Source organism: Ostrinia furnacalis, unplaced genomic scaffold (genome assembly GCF_004193835.3).
Source record: "Ostrinia furnacalis isolate ACB-3 unplaced genomic scaffold, ASM419383v2 OfSCF1411, whole genome shotgun sequence".
NCBI lineage: Eukaryota > Metazoa > Arthropoda > Insecta > Lepidoptera > Crambidae > Ostrinia > Ostrinia furnacalis.
In genome coordinates, this window is record NW_021131650.1 from 673470 (window position 1) to 699325 (window position 25856).

The 25856-nt window shown below is 38.5% G+C and overlaps 1 protein-coding gene across 2 annotated transcripts; it reads right to left on the reverse strand.

Moving 5' to 3' along the window:
* Positions 1-276: 276 nt before the first annotated feature.
* Positions 277-22552, reverse strand: Hand (heart- and neural crest derivatives-expressed protein). Of its 2 annotated transcripts, XM_028304306.1 has the most exons (8): positions 22240-22552; positions 18569-18658; positions 17854-17964; positions 16016-16102; positions 15266-15453; positions 13325-13429; positions 11811-11948; positions 277-1013 (listed from the first exon to the last, which is right to left on the reverse strand). In XM_028304306.1, the coding sequence occupies exons 2-8, from the start codon at positions 18651-18653 to the stop codon at positions 918-920; spliced, it is 810 nt and encodes a 269-aa protein (XP_028160107.1). In that variant the 5' UTR covers positions 18654-18658; positions 22240-22552; the 3' UTR covers positions 277-917. The 2 variants fall into 2 exon arrangements, with proteins under 2 accessions (XP_028160107.1, XP_028160108.1); XM_028304307.1 differs by lacking the exon at positions 13325-13429 and having other exon boundaries at positions 279-1013.
* Between the last annotated feature and the right edge of the window lie 3304 nt (positions 22553-25856).

The window sequence follows — 25856 nt, forward strand, 5'->3', positions numbered from 1 at the left end:
TTAGTTTTATGAGTTTTTTATTGTATTAAATGATGTAAGTAGTTACATGATGCGGGCTGCGTTCACTTTGGCTTGACCGCTGAACGCAGACAGTGTGGCAAATTCTTGATTTAGGAATTATTTAAAAAAACTTCAGAACTAAATGACTTCACTTTATTCATTAATACCTACTTAAAGCTAAAAAACAATATAGGTACTAAATACTAATAGTCTTTGGTAGTTTATTATAATAATGCTATAAATAAGTATAATACTATGCAAATTGTAATAATATGGATACCGAATTAAAATTACATTTATTTACACTATTATTGTGTGATTTTACTTTTAAGATTTATATTTTACATAATTAATTATCCTTACAATGAAACTTAAAATACTTGAATAGAGACAATTTATTTACATTTTTGACGATCTTATCCACATAATCGCTAGGGATATTTAAGGGATCTCCTTCAATATAACGACGTGGTAATTGTGTGTAAATATAGGTAATTGTGATTCGTTCGATCATGCGAATGACAGTTTTTGACGTAAAATAAAGCTAATTTATTGTGGCTTAAATTATTTTTTAACAATAAATTATTTTAAAATTTGCTACTTATTTAATATAACACGTTACAAGACATGTCCTTTATGATTGGTCTATATTGAAATGACTCTTTAACCCTTATCCATGAGTCTTACGCCCGTATTCACAAACATTACTATGAGGTATCACAGTGCGCGTGGACGCACACGGTGACACACGAATTAATCAGAGCTCTATTAAACGCTGTGCGTTCGATTTGCTGCTTCACTTAAGCAGGCATCGTTTGTGAATACGGGTGTTACTCCCGTCTCTCTAATATCGTTATCCGGCTCGAAGGACCAACGTAACATTAACAATATTCTAGTAAAATGCCCCAGTTGTCATTCTATGTTTGCAAGTTCTGTTCGCTCTTAAGTTCTAGAGCCCAAACATGCTGCGGCCACCCAGTGCGGCCCTTCCCTCTCTTCTCAGCTGTCGCGTTCTGGAACAAATGAAATACTTTAAAATAACCACCAACTATTGCATCTACAGGCAGCGTCCAATGACAGCTTAACTTTCCCCCGGGACAAACTTGACCTTCACTGGTTGGGTTATTGGCGGTCAAGCTGTAGATCCTGGCTACACAGGAGTTGCAGCGGGAACGAGAGGTGGGAATAGACTCGCACAGTCAACGTCAAATAATTGACACCCAACGTGGTGAAAAAGTTGACAACCTTAATCCAATTGTAACAAAGACGTTGCAGACTTTTTGGCTACTTTGGGTGTCACGAACTATTAAAATTTGACGCGGACTGTGAGAGACTATTCCCACCTCTCGTTCCCGCTGCAACTCCTGTGTAGCCAGGATCTACAGCTTGAAAATAACGCAACCAGTAAAGGTCAAAGTCCCGGGGGAAAGTTAAACTGTCGTTGGACTCGCAACGAAATTAGGAGGAGCATTGAAATATTTTTAGGAAAATAATATCTCAATATCTTATCAAGTGAGATATTATTATTAGACACTTGTATTTGTGTGTCCTCAAGGTAGACAGACAATCTATCTTCTATACTTATAATAAATCTGTAGAGAGGTCAATTCTGTACATGAAATATATTTTCAAAATAACTATCAGGGGGTGATTAGTGATCGATACTGATGCCAAAAATGCAATCAGTAAAATTTTTGTCTGTCTGTCTGTCTGTCTGTCTGTCCGTCTGTCTGTCTGTCTGTATGTTCCTTATAGAAACAAAAACTACTTGACGGATTTTAACGAAACTTGGTACAATTATTCTTCATACTCCTGGGCAGGTTATAGTATACTTAGGAATTCCCACGGGAACGGGAATTAGCGGGAAAATCCTTTTGTATGAAAAATCTAAACCGCTTAAGTTAGACGCTTGAAATTTGGCATGCAGGTACCTTAGTAAACGTAAAGCTTAGTTACAACAGGATATTGCAAAATTCCCACGGGAACGGGAGTTAGCGAGAAAAAACATTTGTATGAAAAAATCTAAACCGCGTAAGATAGATGAAGGGGGTAAAACGGGATCCACGCGTACGAAGTCGCGGGCGGCCGCTAGTCTCATTTAAAGGTAACAGAAGGCGCTGTATGCAAGCCTATACCACCCGACCAATCTGGCAATCATTGGGAGACTTATGTTCAGCAGTGGACGTCCTGTGACTAAAATGATGATGATGAAATGAAAATATGTGGTCAAAACACAGTTTTCCGCGAAAAATTTATAATCATTTAAACAAATTAAAACGATAATGTACCATTATGCTCTTTAATGAGTTAATGCATATTATAAAACGGATAAAAGTTAAACAGGTGGTAGGAATGGTTGCTCACGTATTTTATTTATTGAAATACACACACACTTGTGTCAACAATAATTTCTAATAAGTAATTATTACAACTGTGAACATTACACAGGTAATTTTGGTGTATTTTATGTATTCTTAAATGTTTAATTTAAGTTATGGTTTATGATACGATTCTTCTCGAAAAACATTTGGTATTGAAAATCAAACAAAAGTATCACAGTTTCGCATTTAAAAAAGTATTTTTAGTACATAATTATTGTTACAGATTAGCTCTACCTATTAAAATAAGTACTTTTATTTTAACAAAATATCAGCGCTTAAAATCTAACTGACAAAAACCATTCGCGCCAAAACTCCCGTCAAACAGGAGCCATGCTTTTTCCCAAACTTTTTTTCACAAACACAAGACTATCAAATTGGCCACACGTGCATCGAAAAAAGTTTGTATCTTTGATGTTTTTACAACGGTATCTATTTAGGGCTCGTTTACACGTTTTTTTGGCTATTAAATGTTATTTAAAAGTAATCGATAGCACGTTCCGCCTAATTTGTGGATGTAACGCAATATTTAGTGTGAACGAGAACACAGTTCTTTTGGCGGGAATTTTTGACGTGACTTTGACAGATGAGATCAGGGTACGGAAANATTGTGTGCGGATTGGCTTGTCGTACAGGGGTACTACACGGTAAAATAAATCTCGGAGGCGAAAACAGGATAATCTTCATCAACAGCCCTTTACAGTCCACTGCTGGACTATGAGCCTCCTCCACTATAGTGGAGGGGTTTGCCATAATCTCCACGCTTGGCAGGCGGGTTGGAGATCGCAGTTTAGAAGATTGATGTTTTTCAGAGAGCGCTGCTGCCCATTCTCTGTTTGATGTGTAGTCCCTAAGTCGCCTCTTACGACACCCGCAGGAAGAGTAGGGGTTGGTGACAAATGTATTCTACTCTGCCGTCACCACACGGCTTACGGCATTTTTTTCTTAATTAAAATATATTTCAGAATATTGTTAATTACAATGTGAAAACTTTTTTTAAAATGAAATTAATTTGTTTTAATTTAAAACTGAACGGTGACATTTTTTGTTATAATTTACTTAATAGAGTAGTAGAAATTACTATTTAACATATGGCAACTTTGTTTTTCCTCCAAAATGGCCGGTGTTGTTTTTGTTAGGTTGAATGCATTCTTGTTTTCTTAGCCATCGTTTATGAGTTCTGTGGCCCTATTAAAGTATTGAAGAGTCGAGTCAAATTCAAGTTCATTCCTTCGTACCTGCTGCTGTTCTGGTTCATCGGAGTTTTGTTCGTTCCTTCGTGAATACGGAAAAGATACTTGTCACATAAATATTGGCGGCGTAATTTCACTGGGGGCTCAACACATTCAGCTTGCAAGGCATTAATTGGACTCGATTTCATAGCACCAGCTATAATCCTTAGCGCTTTAGATTGAATCGCATCCAATTTACTTAAACCAACTAAATTACAAGGCTCTAGATAGAAACTGCCATAGTCAAGTACACTTCTTATAATAGCATTGTATAAAAGTCTTAATGACGCTGGGTGAGCACCCCACCAGACTCCAGAAACACATCTTAAAATATTTAAAAGCTTTTCAGATTTTGCAGCAATGCTATAACAAACAATGAGGAAGCAATACTTTTTAACTACCCTAAAACGCATGTCGCTGCTCCTGTTTCCTTCATATTTTCATTTTTTTCTTAATTAAAATATATTTCAGAATATTGTTAATTACAATGTGAAAACTTTTTTTAAAATGAAATTAATTTGTTTTAATTTAAAACTGAACGGTGACATTTTTTGTTATAATTTACTTAATAGAGTAGTAGAAATTACTATTTAACATATGGCAACTTTGTTTTTCCTCCAAAATGGCCGGTGTTGTTTTTGTTAGGTTGAATGCATTCTTGTTTTCTTAGCCATCGTTTATGAGTTCTGTGGCCCTATTAAAGTATTGAAGAGTCGAGTCAAATTCAAGTTCATTCCTTCGTACCTGCTGCTGTTCTGGTTCATCGGAGTTTTGTTCGTTCCTTCGTGAATCGCGAAGAAACTTTCTGTTATGTTAACAAGTGATCTGAGTTTTCTCAAAGTGCAAATGCTTTTTTAGTGTTGTTGAAAACTTTGCGAAAAGACGCTTTTGGTGTATAATATTATGTGTGTTCATAAATAAAGTAAAATTATTAAATTGAAAAGTTTTTGTTTATTTGCATTTCCATGTGCAATGTAGAATTTTTCCAAATCCATTGTTTTGAAAATAAAACAATACGTACACCATAAAGATAAATACTTTCAAAATAATGGATTTGAAAAAATTCTACATTGTACATCAAAAAAACAATAATTCTTTGAAGGTTATGAGGGCCTATGTGTGCGTGAACTGTGTGTATGTGTGCGTGGACTTTATGTATGTATGTGTGCGTGTACTATGTGTGTATGTGAGCGTTACGTACGTAGGTTAAGTACAGCGAATTTAACACCAGGCTGTCAATTAGTAGGCTCAAAAATTTGACAGAGAGGGTTCTCTATTTCCTATGTATTTACTTTTCTCTATGGATGAGATTAATGGTGATTGACAGATGAAGGAACATTTTGTTTTAATGTGGGGTTTCATGAAAAAAACTATTGTTTTTGAAATAGATACCTACTTAGGTACTTCCTAAAATGAAATATTGTATTCTGTAGCTCTACCTATGAAAGAATTTTATTTAACTATCTAGAAATATAGATGACCCACGCTGAACTGTCCCACCAAACTCAATGACAGGGGGCGCTACCATCGTTCAACTATATGGTTTCCAACATGGCAAAAATCGGAACCAGCGATCCGGTATTGACGGTGGCGCCCCACTGTCAATTTCATCGATAGGACAGTTCACTATTTTGGAACTATACCTAGAACTGACTCAGTTTTGCGCTAGATCTATAGTTATAGCTATAGTTTAAATCTTGAGTTTACTATCTACTAGGTTTTATTAACCTAAGTACGGAACCCTAAAAATCCCGTATCCGTATCGATACATTGCAAAATATTATCTCATTTTTGTTTGACAGAGCTACTTGAAGTAAATACACAAAAAAAATCCGCCCTGTTGTCTGTCTGTTCGCACTGTTTTCTTGTAACACTTTCTGTTTACGTTGTTTTTATACTTTTTGCGGGAAGGAAGTTAAAAAAACCTGTAATTTATGTCTAGGATGTGCGCAACGATAAACTTTTACCGATTTTACACGATAAACTCATACCTTTGTCGTTTAATATCATCGATAAAACTTTATCATGGCACGCATCCTCGATCTGCCGGTGTAATATACCTTTTTGGATTCGGTAGTAAAATGAAAGAAAGCACATTACTTCTTCTTCTTATCGTGTCGACAACAAACCTACACAGTGTCAGCCCAAAACTCCGCTACAAGAGTGGCGTTATCAGCAGCATTCATTAAATCCTCCTGAGTGCAGTTGCTCGGGCACTCAGGACATGACATCATGTGCTTCATCGACTGGGGAACAAAACCGCACCTGCACTCCATGTTTGAGCCATCCAAGAATCCCCACCTGACCAGATTGTCTTTACTACGGCCAACCTGCGTCCTTACACCGATTTTGTACAAATTACTAGTAGAAGCCATCCAAACTATAGGTCGATAAAAAGTCTTACGAGGACTCATACGCGCGTATTCACAAACATTGCTATGTCTCACAGTGCGCGTGGACGCACAGAGTGGCGCACGAACCAATCACAGATAATTCAATGCTGTGCGTTCGATTTGCTGCTTCACTTATGCAAGCGTCTTTTGTTAATAAAGACGTAAAAGTACACTTACTTAGTGTTAAAATCCACTAGGTAAAGTATCTACATCTGAGAAGTTAATTAAAATAATTGTGCCTCCGTCGCGATAAGATTAGAAGTTACGGAAAACCACATTTCTGTTGAAATTTTCCAGAGCTTTTCTTAATTTATTTAGCGAATGTTTGGTGCAAGGCACAAGAAATTAACTTTCACAATAATAATAATGTTCAGTTATATAGGCCGATAAAGGACATTATGTTCGGAATCCTAAACTGCTATTAAATCAATAAAAACTCCTCTATTTTTAGCTGGGTCTCTAAAACTATCTCTTTAAAATCCTTAAAACCTACATCCAGTGGTTTCAGCGTGAAAAGACAACAGAAAGTCAAAGTTACTACTTTAATTTATTTTAGTAAGCGAACTTAATCTATAATAACAAATTAAGTAGGTACATCAATTGTTTTGTTCTTTACTCTTAGTTCTTTACCCCACAAAATCTCTTCAATTTCTCCCTTGGGCCAATAACTAATCAAATACAGCGGGCCACATGGCCACCCTAAACTTTTAGCGTGGCAGACATAGCGTTACGTTCCTATAACCAGGGTTCGAAAATATCCGATATTTATTATAAATATCAAAATATCGGATATTTATGATATATATCCGATATATATCAACTTTGATATATCAATTTTGTATGAAAGCCATAGTATTATTTTATTGTATTATTCATGAATACTATTGCATATGTGTTACATAAACATGTTTTTAATGTTTTTAAAACTTAAAATCAGACAAATAAAGCAAAAACATAAAATATCTTTAAAATACGGCAAAATCAACTAAAAAAATAAAAATCTTATGTCAAAAAGTACAAATACAGTAACAAATTTTAAAAGTTGATATATATCATCAAAACCGGCTTGATATATATCGGATATATATCCGATATATATCTTGATATATATCCCTTGATATACAGGGTGTTTCTTGTAAGGTGTCAAGCCGAAGGCAGGTGATAGGTGAGGACTAGACCTATCGATTTCACCCCCATGTATGTTCTACGATTTTTCGTAGTTTAGAAGTTATCGTTAATTTTGAGATTTTTTCAAATTTTATGACCAAGTGGCTTAATTTTTTGTTATCTTTTTTTTGGGTTGACTTTTCTCAGATTTCTTTTTTTTGACAGATTCCCTATTAGTTGCAGATATTTGAAAAAAATAATCACCTTCCTATCTTTGATGCAAGATACAAAATTTTTGCTACAAACATAAAAAATATGCTTTTAGCAGAACATTCTAAAATTTTCAACTGAAATGTATGAGAAAAAAAAAGAATTTCCATAGGTCCAAAATAATTTTAAAAACTGCGCAGTTCCCTAAACTTTCATAATAACACAAAAAAACATGTACTTAATAGGCCATTATTTTCTGTAATCGCTCCACACACACACACACACACACACACACCCTTTGTGTTTCTCGTCAGTTATTGTCTCTAAACGTGTTCTACGTAACGTAAACTTAGTGGATTGCAAACATTACTTAGTCCTAAGAAAGTCAAAAACATGTAACGGAATCTCCAACTTACTACTTTAGTAGAGCGATTACAGAAAATAATGGCCTATTAAGTACATGTTTTTTTGTATTATTATGAAATTTTAGGAAACTGCGCAGTTTTTGAAATTATTTTGGACCTATGGAAATTCTTTTTTTTTCTCATACATTTCAGTTGAAAATTTTAGAATGTTCTGCTAAAAGCATATTTTTTATGTTTCTAGCAAAAATTTTGTATCTTGCATCAAAGATAGAAAGGTAATTATTTTTTTCAAATATCTGCAACTAATAGGGAATCTGTCAAAAAAAAGAAATCTGAGAAAAGTCAACCCAAAAAAAAGATAAAAAAAAATTAAGCCACTAGGTCATAAAATTTGAAAAAATCTCAAAATTAACGATAACTTCTAAACTACGAAAAATCGTAGAACATACATGGGGGTGAAATCGATAGGTCTAGTTCTCACCTATCACCTGCCTTCGGCTTGACACCTTACAAGAAACACCGTGTATATCCTCGAACCCTGCATAGGATCTACATATAGTAAATCTACAAATAAGTATCATTACACAGAGAGAGTAAAAATTTTGTGAGCTGATAAAGTGGCATTAAAAAGTTTTTCAGCAGTTTTCGCGACCTGTGACACACGACACAGACTTTTATCCGCAGTTGACTTTTTTATGGAGTACTTATAGTCCTCTGTGTGCGTTATTCGAAACACTGTTACTGGCAAGCTCCAAGCCCCAGGTAAACTTGGCGGCGCACTGTAGCAGACGAGGCGAAGAAAATCGGCAAGACCTGGAGCGAGATCAAACGCGAAGCTCAAGACCGAACGCGATGGAGGACTGTTGTGGACGCCCTCTGCCCCATCTCGGGGACATAGGACCTTAAGTCAAGTAAGTCAAGTTATGGGATCTACAGGGTGTTTAAACCTGATTAAACAAAAACGATTGATTCTACTCTAACTCTAATACAACAAAAGAAATGTTAGTCAAATAATATATTAAATGAATTGCTGATGAAAATTGTACACGGCCCTTGGGGAAAGATGTTGCATTTAAGCAGTCAGTATAAGTATGTTTTGATCAAGTATAAAAATAACACATAAAAAGTTTTGATGGTTACAAACGGCGATTTGGATTGAATATTTTTACATTATTGTAAACTAGCTTTTACCCGCGGCTTCACCCGCGTGAATAATACTGTAAAGTTTCATCAAAATCCGTTCAGTAGTTTTTGCGTGAAAGTGTAACAATCATCTAGACATCCACACAAACTTTCGCATTTATAATATTAGTAGGATAGCTATGTCCTTTCACGGGACTCAAACTATCTCTATGCCACATCAAAATCGGTTCAGTGGTTTAGGCGTAAAAGCCACACAGACAGAGTTATTTTCGCATTTATAATATTAGTATAGATATTTATTTGCCTTACAAAATAATTTAGATTGAATAAGGCCCAGACGGTGATACGCAACTGCAAAGAAACTGCAACTGCTAGTTACTTTTGAGTTGCATCAACTTTCAGTTTCAGTTTCATTCATAAGAATCATCAGAAAGTTGCAGTTTCGTTGCAGTTGCGTTTCACCGTCTGTTCTGGGCCTGAGTATCACAGGCATGACTCGCTCGTGGCTCGCGCCGCATAATCTAATAAAGCTTCCCACATGGCCCTCCGGCAATTTTATCGCGCCAGATATAGAAATTACAAACAACTAATGTATATTAACTTGCAGATAGCCGGATATGTTAATCTGGGGGAAAATAAACCAAATTATAGGTCGTCTTTTAACCGTTTAAAAAAAAGAAGGGGTTCTCAATTCGACTGTATCCAAATAAATTGATTAGTAGCTGAATACGCAATGCTTCGAATATAAAAGTCATAAAAGTTGTTTATTTTCTACAATTACCTAGGCTTTTTAAAGACCTGTCCTACATAAAGTTGATAAAAAGATAACTACATATTTGAAAGACTGTAAACCCTTGAAACCAACCGGGCAACATGGAAAGCATTGGGGGAGGCCTATGTTCAGCTGTGGACGTCCTATGGCTGAGATGATGATGATGAAAACCTTGAAAAAGAGGCTGACAATAGTGACTGAATATCTTGCGCTGCTTCTCAGCACTGGCCCATTTATTGTTCCGAAGCAGTGGTAGGGTTGATACTGGGACGTGTAAAAGTGCTTTCTAAAAGCCTTCTTGGAAAAATAAAATGAGTTTTATCACTTTTAATGCTACAGTAGCTTATTATACCGTCATAAGTGCCACAGATTTGTATCAGTAATTGAAGATAAAGTTTCATTTTATCAGTTTCTCTTGGGAAAGCTCCAGCGCCGCGGCCACTTGAAGCTGACATGTGGTTTGAAGCAGTTTATTTTAGTTACTGCACTTGTGTGATTGGAATTTGATGCATTCGGACTGTTAACTGTTCAATTAGTTATTGTTTTATTTTAATTTAATTGGTTTTTGTCCGCGGCTTTGGCTGAAGTCAGTCTGTCGCAGAAAAACTGTTACGCATGAGTGTCTCCTTTTTTTAAAGACTGGGAAAAAAACTGCCCTGTTTTTTCCTGGGTTTAAATTAGTGATGAAACGGATAGTTGTTTGGCCGGATACCGGATACCGGATATCCGGCCAGCTGCTAGGCCGGATAGCCGGATATCCGGCGGCCGGATAGTTGGCCCATTGTCTCGTTGCATGTCGTGACGAGTTTAGCGCCGCACAGGTGTTTCGAACGCGATCAGTGGGTCTATTAGTAGACTAGACTAGTTACTTTTCGAAAATCGAATTCATCCGAATCCGACATTCTATGTCAGATTTTGCCACTTGTCTAGGGGGCAGATTAATTCGGGCGATTTTGGTTGCCATCGTGAGTGTGTGATTGAATAGCGAAAATTTATTTGGCAATATTTTGACATTAACAGATATTTACCATTTATGTATTCGTCATTAGAGATAATAGCCCAGAAAAAGAAATTAGATTTTTGAAAGGCCTTAATATGGCTTTTTGTAACTTTTTGGACTTTTAATAAAAGCCGTCATTATTATAAGCCATTTTATTGATATTTATTTACCCCAAAGATTTAATGTTTACATTTTATTAATAGGAAATTGTCGTAGTTTTTTAATATCCGGTATCCGGCCGGATAGTGAGTTACTATCCGGTATCCGGCCGGATAGTAAATTTAGGCCGGATATCCGGCCTACCGGATAGTTACCGGATATCCGTTTCATCTCTAGTTTAAATCTATAACTAGGTATCTATAGGTACTAAATTCATAGAAATTAATTTATTTTCAGTAAGTTAGCTTTTAAAAAAAATAAAATTAGACTTCCAAAATAAGCACATTATACCTAAGGTAGAGCAATTAACACTTTTTAAATTAATTAGGGCTAATAATTAGGTAAGTGTACACCATTGAACAAAAGATACTTATACACTTCTTATTAGATATTTTTTGATACAGTCTATACATACCTACTGTTTCTCATCACTACTTCAATCTTAGCGTTAGACTCCACACAGTCTATAGACTTTGTCGACCAATAGTTTAGTTAGTGAGTTTGATAAATAATCAGTGAACGCACTCTACACCGATTTGGTACCGGCCGATTCCTCATCCAAATTACACAAACATTACTAAATTACCATGAGGTCTCACAGTGCGCGTGGACGCACAGGGTGACACACAAACCAATCACAGAGCTCAATTCAACGCGGTGCGTTCGATTTGCTGCTTCACTTAAGCAAGCATCGTTTGTGAATACGGGCGTAAGAAGCCAACCAAACTCTCAGCCGATAAAAAGTTCGTTCGTTTCAGCCGAAAGACGTCCACTGCTGGACAAAGGCCTCCCCCAAGGATTTCCACAAAGACCGGTCCTGCGCCGCTTGCATCCGCGCCCACGAGCTGGAAGACGATAAAAAGTACACAATCAATATTATAGGTACTTTTCGTTCGTTCTGACCGATCCTGAGCTGCCCGCATCCAGGTCCTTCCCCCGGCTTCACCAGATCTTCGGTCCTCCTAGTGGGGGGCCTGCTTACACTACGTCTTCAGGCCCTTACGTAGTTCGAAATCTGTTGGGATTCCAAACTAATCTTCTGTCACCTCACCTGTACATTGTCAGCATTCCTCCTCCTCGGAGGCGTGTGGTGCAGCTCTGCTCTGAACCCTCCTGCCGGCTCGCCATCCGTCTCCAGCACCTTCAGGAGATACGAGATGTAGGAAGTGGCCAGTCTGAGGGTCTTGATCTGTAGGGAAAAGTTTTATTTTAGTAAAGCACTAACGTATTCACAAACATTACTATAAGGTCTCACAGTGCGCGTGGACGCACAGGGTAACAAATGAACCAACCACAGAGCTCTATTCAACGCTGTGCGTTCGATCTGCTGCTTCACTTAAGCAATCATCGTTTGTGAATACGGGCGTAAGCCTGGGTTGCACCATCTTACTTAAACTTTAAGAAACGTCAAGTTTGTTAAACTCCATACAAAAAACTCAGCTTTAAGTAACACCAACTTATTTAATAACAGTAACTATGCTAGCTATGTAACTATGGCGTTTTTTGTATGGATTATTGACGTTTGTTGTTTTTAAAAGTAAAATGATGCGACCTTAGCCTAAATCCTTCTAAAACAAAAGAAAATCACTTGATCAAAGAGAAGACTCCCCACGACTAGGTATTAAGACTTTTTGGTCGGGCTGTTAAATTAGTAAGCGACCTCGCACTAGGCAGCCTCAGCCAGGCAGCCAAGAATGTTCATACCGAACGGGATGCCACAGCCAGGCTGCCTGGTGCGCGGAATGCCTAAGCAAGGACATGTACGAAAGTGCGCACATTACACCGATTTGGTATCGGCCGATTCCTCATACAAATTGGAACCCGATCAAACTATTGGCCGATAAAAAGTATGTGGTCCGTAGGGAGTCTCTAAGTTGGCAAACTGAAACGTCAGCTCCTATTGCTTTTAAAAATGTATGGGGGAATCGCGTTTTAAAGTATGTCAATTGATTGGTGGGATGTCAACTGCCCACTCTGTTAGGCTGGGTTGCACAGTTGCACCATCTTACTTTAAATTTAACAAACGTCAAAAATTTGTCTAACTCCATACAAAAAGCACCGGTTAACGTTATTCTTACGGTTAAAATCAGGTGGTGCAACTCAGCCTTAGTATTCTATAGTCTTAATAAATAGCCAGCCTCTTTTTCAATTATTTTCACTGAACCGGTTTTTTGACATTTTTAGTAACCTATCTTCAAAAGGTAAAGATATTTATAAGGAGCTCTTTTTTTATGTGACAGGAGGCAAACGAGCAGACGGATCACCTGATGGTAAGTGATTACCGTCGCCCATAGACACCCGCAGACCCAGGGGCGTTACAGGTGTTACAGCTCTAGTTCTAACATATCATAAAAGTATTTTTTTCTGCAAATAAGCTTCTAACATCTCAAAAAAGTAATTTTCTTTTCTGAAAACAGGCATTTAAAAAGTGCTTTTGCACGTCCCAGACAGTCCTATAATTAACTTTAATCCATTGCTGGGACAATAAATGGGCCAGTGCTAGAAAGCCACAAAAATGGACTATTGCAATCGGCTAAAATGATTTTAAATTAAAATAATACACACCTTAGATAACTTAGTGTCGGCCGGCACGTTCGGGATGCGCCCGCGCAGGTCTGTGAATGCGGTGTTGATGCTCTGGTTTCGTTTCCGCTCCTTATTCGAGCCCGGCTGCTCGGCGTGCACAAATACCCAAATTAGTGCCGCCATATTGGATTTAATTTGACGTTGGTATGACGTTGGCTTAAGTCGTTAAATGGAGCATCGATTGATGTATAATTTGTCAAAATCGGCCCGGCAGTTTTGGAGTTATTAAGGAACAAACATACACATTTCCAAAATTATATACTGTGAGTTTGGTCTAATAAAAATATTGTATTTGTTAGAAACTAATAATATTTTACATAATAAGTTATTAGGCCACTGGACTCCCTAGTTAATTGACATACTTTTTTGAGCTGTCAAAACGCGACTCTCCCATAGATTTTGAACTCTACAACAAGGTTCATGACGTCACTAGTTCGCGGACTCAATAATTATTGACTTGGTACTAAAATGAAAAAACAACAACACAAGTAATAGAAAAGTACAAATTAACCCGGTCAAGTTAACTGCGCATCTAGCGGCCGTGACGTCATATCGACGCTCTGGCACAGAATAAGTAATAGTACAGGTACCTACAGAAGGATTACTCCGCAAGACGATTTAAATAAATGCGAGTCTTGCTACGACGCGATACAGTGGAATTCAGCTCGCACAGCACTACGTACCTACAATTTTATTCACCTATAAGTTTTGTCTCTTTCTATCGCGTGCCTCTGAACTCTTCTTACGCTGTTAGGGTTGCTGTCTAGTGAAAAAATAATTAATCTACTTATTTGTAATGAAGTACGTATGTAGGTAAGTATGCATTCATTATGGAAAACCTTCATAGTAGGTTAGGTTCCTATACTATCTTAAGAATTATTGATTACCTACATGGCCAACATACCTTTCAGCATCTTTGGGAAGCGAAAAAAAAAGATAAATCCGGTAGATTACTTTTCGAATTTAAACACCCGAACGCCGCACAATATTTCTTTCTCTTTATGTCCATTTTTAAATAATACTTCGATCATAGAATTATAATCATACTACAACGCATGCCAGCGTCCTGACGAGCGCGCGCGTGACACTCGACTGATATAATACCCGCCGGCGGGGCGCTTCGCTGTAGGTAATTATCGGATGTACCGCGCGGAGTGAGCCAGGCCTGGCTCTGGTACGAAATGGGCGAACGCGAGGACACATGTGCGAGTGAGTGCGAGGGAGAGCCGCATTCCAGCGAGGTACGCAGTTAACTCGACTCGATTTTCAGGACTAGATTTAAAAGTGGGTTTTAAATAAGTGGCGTTTTGGTTAAAACTACTTCTTGCTCATATATCCAATTGAAATCTTTTTAGGTATCTTAATACACAGGCAGGCACCACAATCAATTGACATACATTTTAAAGGACGAAGCACCCTTATCAACCCAGAAACGGACCATAACCGTCAACTCGAGGCAGTCAGTATTCTTTGTATGAAACTCCATACTGCAACGCACTATGCGCACCGTGACGTAAACGCGTCGCCTCGCCGTTGACAGCGCGACGAAAGGCAATACCGTGTTGATCCCTTTCCGGGTTGATAAGTGTGCTATGACCTTAAAACTCCCCCCTAGACAAGTGGCAAAACGCGTCAGTTGTAATTTTGAAAAGTCTTTCGCTCTGGCGTTTTTTGTGTTTCTTCGCTCCGTAAAAGGAAGAAGCGTAAATTTGATTTTCGGAGCAATCAAAAAGTGCCACTTGTTTAAAGGGGCTCCTCCCTTTTTGGAGTCGGTTAAAACTAGTATTTATTAAGGCTGGGTTGCACCATTTTACTTTAACGATAACCGGTGTTGTTTGTACGAAGTTTGACTCACTTTTGACATTTGTAAGTCAAAGTAAAATGGTGCAACAAAACTTTAGTATTTAGCCAAAATCTCACCTTGGACAGCTTAGTATCAGGCGGCACGTTCGGTATACACTCCCGTAGATCCGAGAACGCAGTGTTGATGCTTTGGGTGCGCCTGCGCTCTTTCTTATTGGCTGTGCTTCGACGTTTGACCACGCGGACAAAAGATGGTGCTGGACGCTCGTAGCGGAGCGGTAGAGGCTGCATATCGCAGTCTAGGGCTGGACAAAGAAATATGCATCTTAAGAAGGTAATAAATTCTAAAATGTCGCACTCTCGAGCTGATTTTAACTTTCCCCCAGACAAACTTGACCTTCTTTGGTTGGATTTTTATTGGCAGTAAAGATGTAGATCCTGGCTGCACAGGAGCTGCTTGGTACGAACGAGAGGTGAGAATAAGTGACATGTAAGGAGGACACAGTGGTTGCAGCACTGGGAAAGAGAGGTCTAGGGCTGATCAAACAACTAGGTTATCTTAAGACAAGGTTTTTTCCAGAACTTTGCTGTCCCATCGACCGTCAGTTCTATGCACTACGCGTCCCCATTGCCACTTCAGTTTGCTTAATTCGTCAGACTATTTCAGCATCTTTAGTTCGTTTACGGATCTCCTCATTTCTGATTCGATCTCGTAAAGAAACTCTCCATAGCACGCTGTGCAACTTTGTGGTTTGGGGAGACCTGATATTCGCATATTTGTCCCCTACGTTAACTATACATATCTACAGGAAAAGCGGAGTGACAAACCACTGGTTGGGAACCACTAATTTAAAGTTTTTGACTTACCTGGTCCATTCGTGGCGTACGCATGATGCATGGGATGAGGGTAGGTGTCGTAGGGTTCGTTTCCATTCATTTGCATGTCTTCGTAACCTGCAGGAAAGAACATAAATTAATATTATTTTTATAATAACTACAACATCATCATCTACTCTACATATAAATAGAGGCAAATGGAGGATGTGGCCTACACCACTTCTCACGCTAGCCAGACGGGTTGGAGAGGCCTGGTGTTCGCATGTTTCTTCCCAATTAGATTGCGCTCGCATTATCATTTCAGCCACAGGACGTCCACTGCTGATCATAGGCCTTCCTCAATGATTTCCATATCGACCAGTTGATAGCGGCCTGAATTCAGCGCCTTCCTGCCTGCTACCTAAACTTTATGAGGTCGTCAGACGTCTCACGCTGCGATTTCCGGTACGTACGTGGCCTCTACTCCAGAACTTTGCTGCCCCATCGGCCGTCAGTTCTGCGTACTATGTGTCCTGCCCGTTGCCACTTCAGCTTGCTATTAATCCATCAGGCTATGTTACGACTTTTAGTTCGCTTACAGATCTCCTATTTCTGATCCAATCTCGTTAAAAAACACCGAGCATAATAAGTATAGTAGTAATAAACAACGCTGGGGCAGAAAAGGTCTCGAATGGTAATCATGGGCCTGAAGACGTAGAGTGGACAGGCCCCCCACTATGTGTGTATCGACCTCAGATCATAGAAGGGAATAGATGTGAAACAGGGGCGTGGCGCGTGTCTCCGCGATATGCCCAGAAACGAACATCGCCCGCGACGCCAGGTTAGTCGCGATTCAGTCGTACTGGGGAAATGTTCTCCGATATTGTTGGATAATGCGTCGTAACGTGCAATAACATAAGTAAAACGAAGAACTACAGGAACAATGAAGTCATTTACCACATGTAAGTATTGTAAATCCATTGGTATTTTGCTTATAAATAAAAAAAACTAAACATTTTTACGAACGAATTCAGTGCCGTGACATTTACTGCGATATCGAAATTAGTGGTGATAAAAATTCAAACACGTTGTACATTGACGATTTAGTTAGCAACCACTTTATGTCATGCGTAACTACTGCGCAATGTATTTTATTTCTTCCGATATCCACTGACGCGTGAAAATACACAGTACGGCCGCATGTGCCGGTCGTAACATAGTGCAGGGCTCGTGTTCTAATACGGTTTCCTATTATCGATAAATAGAAGTAAATTATTATTTTCTATTTTCTAATTTTGAATGAAAAAATCATGAGTTGCTTGCGATTTTTAAGTTTTTACAAAAACAATAACAATAGTAGAAGGGATTAGTAACTGTCAACTATGTAATTACTATAAGAGCTAGTTGAAAGCCTAATATAGGCATTATTTTTGATAAACATAGGCGGTACGAACCAATTTCGAGCCTTGCCCCCAGGATTTAAAGTATCGATATCTTATCGACTCCATTTTATCATTCTTCTCTCTAATTGCTTTTTTCAAAGTGTGCGTCACGTCACGCGGCCATTGATTGGCCATAAGGCACGCCTTCTGGCCAATCACAGCACTTTTAAGCCGGTTGCACATGTTGTCGTAGACTCTCAGTCGCTTTGTTTTTACACAGTTGAATGTGTGTGTGGGAGCTGTGGTGGGGGAAATGTGGGGACACTGGTTCTCGTTGTAGTTACGCGCGACTTCATATCTATTCTCTTTCTATGATCTGAGGTATCGACGAACTAGTGAAGGTCGCGGGAGGTGCTTCGGTGCAGCGACACAGGACCGGTCATTATGGAACCTTTGTCCAGTAGTGGACGTCATTTAGCTGAAACGAACGATCTAAGGAATACTTACTGTAATTCCTGCTGATGTAATGCGTGTTGTCATAATGTGTGTCCTGGGGCTCGAACTCGTGGCCTTCTCCGTTGGTGGCCGGCCAATATACTCCCCCGTCCATCGGGCTGCCTGGGATAATTAACAGGTCATATTTTAGACAAAACAGTAGCCTCTCCTTCTAAATGCGCCTTGTAAACTGCCTAGCTCGCATTTATTTGTATTATCTTATAAACTGTAGAAAATAAAATATTATAGTTAGGCTTTAAAGGCGAAATAAAAGCCTGATGCCCGTTTTCACCATCAATCCCTAATTTTTAAGTGAATCCTATGAATACAAAATGCCTGTATTGTGTCACCATAGGGGTCACTTAAAAATTAGGAATAAATTGATGGTGAAAACAGGCATGAGTGTCTTCCGCCAATTTTTAGCACCATCCAATAAGTAGGTATGTTGTCCCGCTTAAATGATGGTAGGGCCTGTAGTTCTACTTAAAATAACCTACATTATAATGAAGAATACGTGGACTAGGTTTTCACTAGTGTATAATAACTTTGTCTACTGTTAAAATGGATGAGAAAAATAAATTGATAATCTACTTAGGATCTAACAAACTAAGTGTAGATTCAAGCTCTTGGGCTGAGTTGCACCACAGATTTGTGATGTTTATAAAGTTAAAATAAGATGGTACAACCCAGCCTTAAATGATAAAAATGTAATACAGTTCTTACAGACCTAAGTGCGAGGGCTGGCAGTAGAAGGCAGGCTCGTAGCGGTCAAACCCTTCGTCCGAGGGGGACATGCTGCCGTAGCTTGACATCTCACCTGTCAACAAAATGAAACACTTACTTACCTACCTACTAAAGGATGAAGCACACTTATCAACCCGGAAACGGATCTTAACCGGATCAACTCAGGAGTACGAGGCGGTCAGTATTCTTTATAAAACTCCGTACTGCAACGCACCGTACGTAACGCCTTGCCTTGTTGGATTATAGACGGAAAATAAATGATCCTTTTCCGGGTTGATATAAGTGTACTAGACCTTTATTATTTTCAGAGCACCAGAAACATTTTCGTATAAAATGTTACCAAGATAAGACCATTATAATGACTCAAGCCTCCAACTCTACACACCCTAGTATTACTCTACAAGCCCTAACTAAACAAATCCTATAATCTATATAAATAAAAATGAATTGATGTTCGTTAGTCTGATTAAAACTCGAGAACGGCTGGGCCGATTAAGCTGATTTTGGTTTTAATATGTTTGTCGTAGTCCAGGGTAGGTCTAAACGGTGAGCAAATACGCGCGCGATTTTGTTTTTCTGTGACAGACAAAATTCCACGCGGGCGAAGCCGCGGGCGGAAAGCTAGTTTAGAAATAAATTTTATTGTGTTATGACTACATTTTTTCTTCACTTTTTGTTTATATTTTCTATATAAAATATTTTACCATTTAAACTTTCCGTAAACTACGACACTTTCAAAACCAAAATTGGCACAGCAATTCATTTTCAACAATTTTAATCGTCTTACGTTACGGCTTTCTGGGCCAGAAGAAGTAGCTAGGTAAGTACAAAAACTGCTCTGTTAGTCACTATTTTATCAGTCTCTTTTTTCAATAATTTAACAAGAATAACCAACCTAATAACAACCCAGATTAAAGCTGGGTTGTACCATCTTACTTTAAATGACATTGGGAACTTTTTGCCCCACTTTTCGAAAAGTAGCGGACACAAACGAAACCTATCACAGATGATACATACTAATATCCAATGAATTTCCGTGCATTTTTTTTCTCTCTCATAAATGGGAATATTGAGAAAATGAAGTTTTAATATTTTATTTTATTTTACATTTAGGTAACATTTTTGACGACCTCCGTGGCGGAGAGGCGCACACACCGGTTTTCAAGGTGTGCCGGGCCAATCCTGAGGTCCCGGGTTCGATTCCCGGCCGGGACAATATAGAAAACGATCTTTTCACATTGTCTCTGGTTTGGGTTCGTCGTTCCCGATTTCCATAACACAAATGCCTTAGCTACTTATTTTGGGTTGGAGTAATATATGAGATGTTTTCTAATATTAATTTAAGTATTTATAATATTTTATTTATTTATATTATTTTATTTATATTTTTTATTTATTTATATTATTTTATTTACTTTTATTGGTTACTCTGCAATGCCAAACAACATAACATGTAAAAATATCAAATCATTTTAGACAAATATATTTTCAACTTAGACTCGTCATATCTCAGAATTCCCATATCTCACAACATAGCGCTTTAAGTGAATATACCTACAAGTATAAAGCTTTGAAATAAAATACGTTTCATCTTTGTCCGCCGTGGGGCATTTTCTCATATTAAAGTTCCCAATGTCCAACAAGCGTCAAATTCCATATAAAATCACTGGATAAAGTTATAGTCACCGTTAAAATAACAACTCAGCCAAGTATTCATTTTTACACGACTTTTATGAACTCACGAAGAAGCAATTTTTTTTCTGGTTTATCATAACCATCTTTATTTATGACTACAAAGAAAGCATCAGAAGCTTTCATAAGCTCAAGCGTTCACAAACTGAAAGGCGCCAGTAACACAGCGTCTGCAGTCAAGTGGTGCTTGAATGAGATTACGCGTGCATCAGCTATAACTGATACAGATATCTCTATGCATTTCATTTTATCTTTCACGAGCTTTTGCCCACAGTTTCGTTTGCGTTAAACTTTATTACAGCACCGTTTATTTCAAAAAATCCATAGGTACTTACTTAGCGGGCGCTTACTTGAATAGAAGTATTTTTTACTACCTATGCAAGAAGTAATATTTTACTTTTAGGGGTCCTATAATGAAAAAAGTTAATTTAGATTGTTTGCACACAGACGTCTGGGAGACGTCAGGTCCACAAGGTGGACCGACGACCTGATAAAGGTAGCAGGAAGGCGCTGGATGCAGGCCGCTACCAACCGTGCGATGTGGAAGTCATTGGGGGAGGCCTATGTTCAGCAGTGGACGTCCTGTGGCTGAAATGATGATGATGATGATGACACAGACGTCTTAAAATGGCTGTGTATACCAGGTCCTTATTATACCTAGTACTAGTTTGAAGTTAATACTTAATTGGAAGCAATTCTTAAATGATTTAATGACTTAACTGAAAGCGCTTTTACACGTCGTAGACCAATCGTTCTGGGAATCCGTGGGCATGGCGTTTGTCCAGCAGTAGACGGCATTAGGTTGAAACGAATGGATGAACAAGGTGGACAGACGACCTCATAAAGGCAGCGAGAAGGCGCTGGACATAGTCCGCTAAATCGGCCATCTGGGAATCATTGGGGGAGGCCTATGTTCAGCAGTGGACTACCTGAAATGATGATGATGAATGAACGAACGAGAACCTAATTCCATAAAAGTTAGTGTTAAGTACCTACTTAACTACTAAATCTTTGTTTGTATCCTGTCATCTGCTTTGCAACGGAGGGAAGTCGAACTATAACTTCGAACTCCTATGTTTTTCTGATTAATTTCGTTGCGGGTCCAATGACAGAACTTTCCCCTGAGCAAACTTGAAGTTCACTGGTTGGGTTTTTATTGGCGGTCAAGCTGTAGATCCTGGATACACAGGAGTTGCAGCGGTGGGAACGAGAGGTGGGAATAGTCCCGTTACCAAATCTGACACAGGGCTCAATGTCAAACATCTAAGTTAAACATGTGCAGCGCACGTTGTGGTTATCAGTTTGTTTATAATTAAACAATGTTTACGGACCAAATGTTGCGACACGGCAATATTAAATTTAAGGGAAAAACTTCCGCTTCTAAGAATAACTAATCAAAAATTAAACAATTTTAAGGCCCTGTAATGTAACTTACACGAGCAAGATTTTTGCACCTTTTGGGCGTTAAGAATCTACGTACTACTTATCTCATAACTCTAACAGTCCTACATACTAATAACTAAATTATAAAGAAGTGTAGGTATTATGTTATCTACTTATATAAAAATAAGTCGGGTTTTCCTCCCTGACGCTATAACTCCAGAACGCACGAACCGATTTCCACGGTTTTGCATTCGTTGGAAAGGTCTCGGGCTCCGTGAGGTTTATAGCAAAGAAAATTCGGGAAAAGGGGGTAAAACAGGATCCACGCGTACGAAGTCGCGGGCGGCCGCTAGTAAAATATGAAAATGCAGCTAACTAGAGCTAAACTACTCTATTTCATTTAAAAGTAAGCTACCTAGGTAGGTAAGTAGGCAATGTAATTTCTTTTCACAATTTACGAAACGGCTGCACAGATTGTGATGGAATTTTGATAGACAGCTGATGTAACATTGTTACTAGGTATTAAGTATTCTGTAGTTACAGTGCCTTTCAATTTAGTAAAGACAAAAAGATACTTACGAATTTCTAAAAAAACAGTCGTCAATTGATAGCAAATCAATTGAAATTACAAAAACACTCACATCACACAAAAACTCTAGAATAAATCAATAGTTTAGATTCTTTTCACCACCCACTAAATTCAAAAACACTTTTTTTTCTTATTTCACTAAATCACCAAATTTCACACTAAATCACCCAAAAGATTTCACTAAAAATCGTTTTCAATCAAAACCACTTTAGCTCTCACATGTTTAATTTAACCGACTTCAAAAAAGGAGGAGGTTCTTTTTAAAATCGCTGCATATTATTTCGTTGAAAAATGCGCGCGTTTCGTTCGATCTCTTTAAAGGTACTGTCTTGTATTTGGATTCTGTTATCTCCCAGAGATGAAAGGGGAGGGGCCTGGATAGTGGGAGGGGCTTACTAACTGTCACAAATGACATTATTTTGTAACTTTAAGAGTAGGCGCACACCGTTGATTTTTCGTCGGCCGATAGTTTAGTCGGGCTGTTGATCAGTATGGGCATGTATGGGAGTGCGCACACTACGCCGATTCGATTTGGCCGATTCTTCATACAATTAAAAATCGGGCACAACTATCGGCCAACTAAAAATCAACGGTGTGCGCCTACTCTAAGACACCCCGCAGACTGCAAACTTTGTCGGCCGATAGTTTGGCCTGTTTAATCAGTATGAACTCAAAGTATTGACCGATTCCTCATAAGTAGTCTTCTAGCGACTTGACCCATTTTTAGCTTGGTCCTTGGGCCAAGTCGCCGGATTGATTTTTTAAATATTTTTTCTTCCGGCAACTGTGCCCACTAACAGATTAAAGTAGATTTTTATTGATTTCGTGTTTAATTGATTAATATGCACATTGAAGGTTGCCGGAAGAAGGGCCTGGTGTTGCTGTTTTTGTTTGAACATGCTCATTTTCGACTTAAATAGTTAAACCGGGTAACAACGCGACGTTTTTACAAGAGTTTTAAACTCAACCTTTTTAAATTATTATTTCTACCGGAAATTGATGCTCAAAGTTTAAGCCCCGCCCAACGCCCCTCCCTACGATTGGAGAACCCTTCCTACCAATGCAGGTGGCTTATCAGTGTCATTGGATTCTCAACCTTACAGCTGTAGACTCAAAAGCCATTTCTAAGCGGTGGGTATTTTGAAAAGGGCTTGGTACATACTACAAATAGAGTCCAGTAAGCCTAAGCTGTTCAGAATAAAATTGACACCCTTACTGACTTGACGATTTCTGCAATAAAAGTACTTACAGGTTGTATTTTTGCCACTGCCACTTGATTTAGCAATTCTGCGAGTTATGTCGGTCACTTTGGTTCTCCTGCGGATCTCCTCATTTCAGTAAGTCTTGTGCGGCTAGCACGAAAAACTTTCGAGTTCGAATAGTTTGCGTATTCGAATCACCATCAAGAGATTTAGTACGAAAACTACAACAGCGCCTTTGTGAACGTGTCATGAAGTGAATTTAGTATGAGCAATGGTTGCACGAAACATGTTTTGAGAATAAAAAAAAAAAAAACTTTCGGTATGCATGGTGCAGTGTGTGATGGATCATTGTTTAAATTACATAATGTTTTAGCTTCCCTTCAGTAGGATATTTAAATCCATAATGGTTGTCACTCGAGAAGGTATGTAGAAATGTTTAATGTTGGATAGTCTAATTGGCCTACAAAATCTATTAAAAACGTTATTATCACAGATTGATATTGTGCTGTGTACTATCCTTAAATAAATAAATAAAATGACGTTATCATTTAATTCAAAGGTTGAGTATCGAATTTTGTCGAATACGCAAACGATTCGAAAACAAAAGTTGTTCATGCTAGCGGTACCTACTGATTCGATCACGCAGGGACATGAAGGAAGAGCCTGGATGCGGGCAGCGCAGGACCGCTCGTTAAGGAAACCTTTGGGGGAGGCCTTTTATCATCCAGCAGTGGACGTCATTTGGCTGAAACGAACGAACTTACTGTTTTCTTCTCAACTATGTCTTCCATTACTTGATTAGACTCCATTGACTCACCAAATTGCACAATAATAGGTATAATTGTGGGGCTATAATCAGAAATATGGCTTCATTCCGCGATAAAAGGTATATTAAGGTCAATTTAGATGATATATTAGATGGATCTTCACAGCTGCATTTGTCTATGAAGTTATTTGTGTGCTGAGTGCATCGAAACGGCTGGACGGGTTTTGATGGCACTTTCACGAATACAGATTTCAGCCACAGGACGTCCACTGCTGAACATAGGCCTTTCCTAATGATTTCTATATTGACCGGTTAGTTGCAGCCTGCATCCAGCGCCTTCCTGCTACCTTTATGAGGTCGTCGGTCCACCTTGTGGACCACACTACGCTTGCCAGTAGGTAGGTACGTGGCCTCGTTCAACCACTGGAATACGCAATTTTTTATAAGCAGTTAATATTCACTGCTTATAAAAAATTGCGTGTGGTTTACTGATTAATTCTTATGTTACGGTTAATGTGATAAATTTAAAATTATTAATAATAACCGGTTATTATGAATAATTACCGACAGTCGCGGTAAAAGTGATAAATTAATCACATTTAACAGTGATTATTTAATAATTCAACCTTAGTACTAACAAATTTCATAAAAGAGAACAACATCTTGTGTACGTGCTCGTGTACAGCCAAACTTTTGAACGTTTTGATATCATATATTAATATAATGAGTTTGGAATGTTTCTTGCATAATATTACTTTACCATGATGCCTTTAACATAATGTTTTGATTTAAAGTGAAAAATAGGTTAAGGTGCGGCTTAGGGGTGGCCCAAGGGCCACCCCTAAGCCGCCTATTTAGTTTTTTACACACATAAATGACCTCATATTAATCATATTTACCAAATCATGCGGTGATTATTCATAATAACCGGCGATTATTCATAATTTTCACATTTATCACTTTGACCGTAACACTTATACTGTTTGTCTATGTTTCATTACTTTTTTAAATTGAAAGGAAGGCGCTGGACGCAGGCCGCTACCAACCGGTCAACATGAAAAGCATTGGGTGAGGTCTATGTTCAGCAGTGGACGTCCTATGGCTGAGATGATGATGATGATTAAATTTAATATAGGTCTAGCGCCCAGTCAGTAACCTCAGTCTGTGCCTGAGGCATGGGAGCGGCACGGGAGGGGTGACATTGACATAATATTATGACGTGACAGAGCATACAAATCTGTGGGTCTAGACAAAGTGCAAATTATAATCGCAAACCAGTCGAAAAGTGGTCGAAAAGCCCCTTTTTTGTATGGAGTTTTGACGGATTCGATTTTCGATTCGATCAAAAAGTGCGTTTTGTCTAGGGGGGCTGAAGTCTCGCTCACGTTTGACGTCCCAAAAATACCCTCCCGTGCCGCTTCCATACCTCAGGCACTGACTCAGTTAAGTGCTATAGTCCGGTCCCCGAGCACGTAGAATTTCGTCCAATGACCCTAAGCTACCCATCCTTATCGCTCGCGCGTAATTATATTGCTGTCGTGACTGTGCGACGGGCGGCCGCACAGTGGTCTGAAAATGAAGCTCCCATACCATAGAAACTTAATGTCAGAAATTAATAAATAAAAATATGTATTGTGTT

What these genes read in the sequence shown, in the direction of transcription:
- Hand (XM_028304306.1), bottom strand. Translation starts at nt 18,653, where the DNA reads ATGTCAAGCTACGGCAGCATGTCCCCCTCGGACGAAGGGTTTGACCGC. An exon ending in GTACGCCACGAATGGACCAG is followed by an intron (nt 15,454 to 16,015) that starts GTAAGTCAAAAA and finishes TTCTTTGTCCAG; the next exon opens with CCCTAGACTGCGATATGCAG. An exon ending in GGAATGCTGACAATGTACAG is followed by an intron (nt 1,014 to 11,810) that starts GTGAGGTGACAG and finishes CATTTGTTCCAG; the next exon opens with AACGCGACAGCTGAGAAGAG.